At 47.6% G+C, this 7,286-nt stretch overlaps 1 protein-coding gene across 1 annotated transcript; it reads left to right on the forward strand.

Moving 5' to 3' along the window:
- The first annotated feature begins 1,551 nt into the window (after window positions 1–1,551).
- RPL7 (ribosomal protein L7) lies at window positions 1,552–5,254 on the forward strand. The gene is given in 8 exon segments (XM_082601443.1): window positions 1,552–1,579; window positions 1,582–1,612; window positions 2,403–2,511; window positions 2,792–2,958; window positions 3,485–3,622; window positions 3,947–4,056; window positions 4,388–4,597; window positions 4,895–5,254. Coding segments are annotated over 7 exon segments (777 nt in total). The 5' UTR covers window positions 1,552–1,566; the 3' UTR covers window position 4,597; window positions 4,895–5,254.
- The last annotated feature ends 2,032 nt before the right edge of the window (window positions 5,255–7,286 follow it).

Raw genomic sequence — 7,286 nt, forward strand, 5'->3', positions numbered from 1 at the left:
CCGCCCCCGAGGTGCCCGCCGGGCTGGAGTGCGCAGCGCCGCTCCCCGCTTGCGCGGGGCCACTCCCGCCCGGGCTCGGCGCGGTGGCCCCGGGCTGTGCCCGCCGCGGCAGCCGCCCGGCTCGGCGCCTCCTGCCGGCTGCCGCCCGCCTGTCCCGGAGCGCCCGCGCCGCCGGCCGGTCCCGCTGCAGCGGCGGTGACAGCCGCGAGTTAGGCGGCGCGCGCTGCTCTCATGGCCAAGCCGCCGCCGCCGCCGCCGCCCGAGCGTCCCCGGAGCCGGCGCGGCGGCTCCCTCTCACTCCGGGGGAGGGGCGCGCAGCGGAGACGGCACGGGCCGGCCGGCCGCCGCGGGAGTTGTCAACTTGATCCAAGTTGCGAGAGGGTGGAAGAGTGGGGTGCGGGGCAGCGGGAACGCCAGGAAGGGGCGACTCGCTCGGTGCAGGAGAGCGCTCCGCAACGTCTTGCAGCTGCCTCCGCGGTCTCGTGTCCCCCTGCCCTGCACTCCCCGCGGCTGTCACTCGGGCACCGGGCTCCGAAGTGCAGCGCCGCTTGCAAGTCGGAGCGCTCCCGGCCGCCTCTGAGACGGCTCCACACTCCGCGCTATATAACCCGCGACCGGGAAGAGCCGGCGGCGGCATCGGCCCTCCCTCGGCTCGGCCCTCCCCGCCCCCGGGCGCACCCCGCCCCCGGCCCAGCCCCCCGCCCGCTCGCCGCCCGCTCGCCGTCCGCCGAACCGCGGCGGGGCAGCCCCTCTCACATGGCCGTGGCCGCAGCCTCCAGCCCTCCTCGCACCTCCCTTCGCGGTTCACGCCCCCTGCCATGGGGTGTCCCGGCCTCCGCCTGCCAGGCCGGACGGTCGGCAGTGCCCCGGCCATCTTCCTTTGGCCGTCCGCTCCTCGCTTGTCCCCGTCTCGTCACTTTCGTTAACCAGGGGGCTCTGGGTGGCCTCGCCTGCGATCAGGCGCTGCGGAAGACAGCCCTGCAGGCTGGAGGAACGAAGAGAAGGACCTCGGCAGCGCGGCAACGGGCATGCCGGTCTGCTACTGGGGTCGGCAAAGAGCCGAGAAGGCGGTCAAAAGCCGGCAGCAACTTCGAATCGTACCTAGCCCTTTGGAACGTAGGCCCAAAGGCTCTCAATTTCCCCGGCTGGAATCACCACCGCCGTGGTTCCCTACCGACCCGGTCAAGCGTTGCCCTCCCGCCAGGCGGGCCGTGAAAGTGATGCATGCCGGGATTTGTAGTTCGCGCCCCGGCCGCGCGTCATTTGCATATATTACTGGGTAGAATTCGAGCCGTATCCTGTCAACGCAGCCCAGGGATTAGGACCCCGAGTAGTCAAGGTATCGGCACTCTTTGCTTTCATCATATTGATTAAAGAGTCTAGCCAATGCATTAATTTTTCCCATACAGATTTTACTTGAAACTTGATCGTAAGAGGCTGAATCAGGCAGTTCTTAATTCTGCGTCTGCAATACGAGTTCTCAGTTCTGAGTTCTTTTCTGGCTTATCCTGGGACACCTATCAGCCGTGGGGCTTCACGCTCGCCGTCTTTAAGTGGACAGCGCGCATGCGCAAACTTCCTCTTTCCCGGCTGGAACCATGGAGGCTGCTAAGTAAGTTTCTCCTCGTCCTCTCGAGTATCCTCCTCCATCCCCGAAACCAGAGGCTTTTGTCTCACTCTCTCTCGTTCTGTTTGTAACGTGGCTCTTTGTCGACTTACCTGTGTGTTTGTGAAGTTGTGTGACACTCCTGCTGGTCTTAGGCTAAAATGGGCTTCAGGAGGCCTTGGGGCGGAGGTTTTGGAGTTATCGGGAACGAGGTGTGAGAGCTGAATATGTGCGGAACCGACAGGTTGTCCAGTCCCTCGTCTTTTAAAGGAGACTCAGAATCTCTGAATGGGGTTCTTTTTCCTTAGCTGGCATTTGTCCCAAGCGTCCCTGCCGTCAGGTCTCTGCTTACAGCATATGGAGCTTGAGGCTTGAACCAGGGTTGTCGTTGGGGGTTTGTTTGGGGCTTTTTTTTTTTTTTTTTTTCCTCCTTGAGACTCTTAAGTCCTCTTAGACTCACCTTCACTAATAGTCTAGGGATCAGTGTTTTGCGGCAGCCTTTTACTCTGCACGGTTTGCTCTCGGCATTTTTGTTGTCGTGGGACCCCGGGAGTGATGGTAGATTAAATGTGACTTTGTTATTTTTGTGACTCGTTTAAAGAAAGTGGTCCGTGTTAAGAGTAAAGATTACTGGCGTAGGAATTTCCCAAAATCTGCATCTTACACCATAGCACGCTACAGCAGTTAAAAGTACGTTTGAAGTCAGTGGCCATAGTAGTGTTGAGAGCACTCTACAGAATGGGAGTGCTGCAGCGCTGTGAGCTTTCTGAACTAACGCTCTGTCTGCTTACGTTAGGGAGAAGAAGAAGAAGGTTCCTGCTGTGCCAGAAACCCTTAAGAAAAAGCGAAAGAATTTCGCAGAGCTTAAGATCAAGCGCCTGAGAAAGAAATTTGCCCAGAAGATGGTAAGTAAACTTTTTTGAGGCACCAAGTTAAGAAAAGGCCCTGTGCTTGAAAAAGAGGTGAGTGTTTTTAACAAGGCTCGTTTACTTCAGCTGCTGAACCAGTGAGTGTGGTTAACTTAGAACGACCTTTGCAAAGGAACTTAGTTATCTCCCTCTTGCAATGTCAACGCATATTGTGGTGAGAAAGCGTCAAGGGAAGGGTTTTCTTGGAAAGAACTCTGATATTGCTAGTTGTGTTTGGGAGCTAAAAAGCAGATGAATAACTGATGTTGGTTTTCAGCTTCGAAAGGCAAGGAGGAAGCTTATCTATGAAAAAGCTAAGCACTATCACAAGGAATACCGGCAGATGTACAGAACGGAAATTCGAATGGCTAGGATGGCAAGAAAAGCTGGCAACTTCTACGTACCCGCAGAACCCAAACTGGCATTTGTCATCAGGATCAGAGGGTAAGTTCAGTTTTTACTGCATTCTGGTTTTAAAGGGCAAGCTACACAATCCCAGCAAAATTTCACAGGACTTGTGGGGACCTTGGTTGTAAAACATTGGAATGAAAATATGCGGCTGGTGAGGAGAGTATTTTAGTGATTGTAAGCCCTGTGCCCAAAGTATCTGTCCATTCTCGAATTGAGCACCGGAGTTCAGTGTCCTGGAGATTAACGTCAAAAGCAGTTAAATCGGAGCCTCATAAGTGCTATGACAAAGATGTATGCAAAACTAGAAGTAATAAGAGCGTTAGGGAAGGTTTTAAGTGTGAAAGGTATGTGTCAAGAGACAGTTTACTTGCAGGGGAGGCAAGTTGGCAGAGGTAATAGAATACAACTAACTAAAGGGAAAAGTGGTCTTTGTAACATGAGAGGATTCTTATTTAGGTGTGACAGGTGTTACCCAAAATTGTAATAGTTAGTTTCTCGTCTTTTACTAGTAAAAATTCTGATAAAAGCTAAATGAATTTTTCGTGTTTTTTCATTGCAGTATCAATGGTGTGAGCCCAAAGGTTCGAAAGGTGTTGCAGCTTCTTCGCCTCCGTCAGATTTTCAATGGCACCTTTGTGAAGCTCAACAAGGCTTCAATTAACATGCTGAGAATTGTGGAACCATACATTGCATGGGGGTAGGTGTCTTTGATTTCTGTTTGGTAAACTGGCAGGTGTTTTGTTTTTTTTTGTTTTTTTTTTTTCCCCCCGTACGCGGGCCTCTCACTGTTGTGGCCTCTCCCGCTGCGGAGCACAGGCTCCGGACGCGCAGGCCCAGCGGCCATGGCTCACGGGCCCAGCCGCTCCGCGGCATATGGGATCCTCCCAGACCGGGGCACGAACCCGTATCCCCTGCATCGGCAGGCGGACTCTCAACCACTGCGCCACCAGGGAGGCCCCTGGCAGGTGTTTTGACAGTGATAGTCTTACTTGGTCATTTATATCTGTATTTTCATATTTAGGTACCCAAACCTGAAGTCAGTAAATGAATTGATCTACAAGCGTGGTTATGGCAAAATCAACAAGAAGCGAATTGCCCTGACAGATAACGTGTTGATTGCTCGATCTCTTGGTAGGTTCTGCCTCTTTGGGGAAAAATTATTACTATTAATTATAAAAGTTATTGTATCAGACAAAATGATATTTTTGGCATCTTGTGGCCTGACTTTTCTCACTATTATGAATCTTCCGTTATTCCCTACAATATTTATGAAAAATGGAAGGTATGATTTCGTTGGCTTGAGCTGTATCTTTGTAAATAAAGTCATGTATTTCCTTCTTCGTTACTTTACTCTTCATTTACTTCTAATTCTTTATGTCACAGCCTATCTTAATGCCTTAAAAATTTAATAGTCTCAAAATAAACAGTTTTAGTAACCTTAAATCATCTTGAACATGTTCAGGCAAATACGGTATTATCTGCATGGAGGATCTGATTCATGAGATCTATACTGTTGGAAAACGTTTCAAAGAAGCAAACAACTTCCTGTGGCCCTTCAAATTGTCTTCTCCACGAGGTGGAATGAAGAAAAAGACTACCCATTTTGTAGAAGGTGGAGATGCTGGCAACAGGGAAGACCAGATCAACAGACTTATAAGAAGGATGAACTAAGGTGAGCAACTACACCCTGAAAGAAGTTTACTTAATGCTGGAGGAAAAATGACTTAAATGCTGGTAAGGGTTTGGTTTGAGTTCTAAGCAGTATTTAGTGGGGGGCGGAAATCAGCCATCATATATGATCGTAGTTGGTTTGGTTTCTCCTTTTGAGGACATTTATGGAGAGAAGAAAAAGCCTTTTTTTTTTCCTTTCTACTTAATAATGGCTGAAGTGGTATTTCTTTTAACTTCCTGGTTTATGTTAATTCTTAGTTATTAAGGTGTTTAATGGGTTTTTTTCCCTTCCTTTCAGGTATCTACCATGATTATTTTTGTAATCTGGTCAGTTAATAAACAGTGACTGCTTTCAAATTGAAATGTATTGTTGTCTTGGTGACTTTTTCTTATCTTTCCTCTGCCGTCCCCTAACTTATGTGGCAAATCTTGGTATGACACAATTAAGTCAAATCAGCAGCCTGTTGCATGTAAAACTTAGGGTCCAGTTTGTATCTTGTGAAAAACATTCCTGGGGTTTATTGAAGATTTTCCTGTACGAAGTCCTGATTTTTCACTTTTGAGTTGGCCAAAATGGGTCTATTCTAAGAAAGCCCATTTCACAGGCCTTTGTGCATGAGTAAAGGTTCAGTTTACAAGTAAAAATCCGTTGCTGAAATTCCATTTTCTCAGGCTTTGGCTTGCCTATATGGTAGTGAGTAAATGTGTCATTTTCTTTTTGCATTTCACTTTTATGTTTTTGCTTTGCATCTTCTACCCATACTTACGTGAGTTCCTAATAATTCCACTACATATTGTGTATATTATACACATTTCATATCAAGAAGGAAGAAATGAAATGTGCCCGTGGATGCAATTTATTTGGAGCACCTAAAGAACTCATGAGAATACCAGTGAGCAAAAACTTGAAATAGAAAGGCTTTTATAAATAACATTAACTATATATACATATTTTTTGCGGTACGCGGGTCTCTCACTGTTGTGGCCTCTCCCGTCGCAGAGCACAGGCTCCGGACGTGCAGGCTCAGCGGCCATGGCTCACGGGCCCAGCCGCTCTGCAGCATGTGGGATCTTCCCGGACCGGGGCACGAACCCACGTCCCCTGTATTGGCAGGCAGACTCTCAACCACTGCGCCACCAGGGAAGCCCCCCCTGTATGTTTTTATGTATCATCTCACCTAGGCTAGCAAACCTGAAAGTTTTAAGTGTAGTGTAATGGGAAGTATATATAATAAAAGTAAAAAGGTTTATGATTCTCACTGATTGTGCCAAGGGTATGATGCCATATGAAATAGATGCCCTATTCTTTTGATTTTGTTGCACCAGAATCATCACTTTTTAGTACTTGAAAGTTGCTAGACAAATACATTTAAATTCTTGGGTGTTGGAAGCTATTTGGATTAGTGAGTTTAAGGTCAGAGAATCCTGGAGGGAAATCAAGGTTATTGGTTTATAAAACCAGTGTTACGTGTATACATGTCTATAGTGTTTTGCAAGAAATTTAATATCTTGGTAAACAGTTGGATCAATGTGTAACAAAATCATACATTAATCTCTTGGTGGAGCCTAAAAGTCTTTAAGTTTTGAAATGACCTGTTTTGTTTTACTGCTTTGGTAGGTAACTACACAGTATAGCCCACGAGTCTTTGCACATCCAGTATTCTGAACGGTAGGAGTGGCTCAGAAGAAAACATCTAATTACTGTAATAAAGTTCTGGTGGCATATTGCTAACTACCTAGGCATGTAGGATTTGGAATAGTAATCGAAATGGCATTCTATATATGGGATGGTGGTATTTAATAATGTCTTTTTCAAAAAAATTAACTTTTTAAGTGCAGTTTTAGGTTCCCAGCAAAGCTGAGTGGAAAGTAGGGAGTCCATTACACCCTCCTGCCCCTCAGCAGCCCGTCCCCCCACTCTCAATACTGAGTGGCACATTTTTTGCAGTCCATGGATGTTGACACATCATTACCCAAAATAGCAAAGACTGGTGAAGCTGGTGAGGGGGATAGGAAGATCTGTAGGTATATAGAGGGGAAAGAAAGTGTCCGGGCTGTACCTGTCCTCTGCAGACACGTTTGTTGTCAGTCCTGCGAATTCACTGTCCACATAGGTTCCGAATGCGGCTAGAGGACCAGAGGATAGGGAAATGTATGAGAGAGTTTGGAGGTGGGGAGGACATCTGGGCATATGGTAGAGAACTAAAGCAATGGGAATAAACAAAAAAAGCATGCTGCCAGCTGACAGTTACAGCTGTCAGATTGCTAGGGAGTAAATTGGGATAATCATTTGCCTTCACAGGATTGTAAGGATTAAAACTGAGCATGAGAATATTTTGTGAACTATTAGAACCTGTTGAAATGCACCTCAGTATCTTATTTTACTTAAAAAAAACTCCCCTGAAAGTGGTGTCACTTTCTGCAAGAGATCATTCACATGCACTAGAAGGCTAACCAACCTCTGATGAAAGTCTGGGCCACCCAGGTTCTACTTACGCAAAGATTCACTTCACATAAGTACATTGCCTTTTTGTACCCTTCAGAGTTCCAGCTTTATTAGGTCTTCCCCTAGCTACCCTAGTTTAGTTGTCTGTTCCCGGTGCTTCCTGGTCTTCCTTATCTTTGAAGGTTCCTTTGTAGTAAACTGGATTAAGAATGCTGGCTCTGGAGCCAAACTGCATGAATTCATA

Source organism: Mesoplodon mirus (assembly GCF_964341445.2).
Source record: "Mesoplodon mirus genome assembly, chromosome: 16".
In the NCBI taxonomy this organism is placed as follows: Eukaryota; Metazoa; Chordata; class Mammalia; order Artiodactyla; family Ziphiidae; genus Mesoplodon; species Mesoplodon mirus.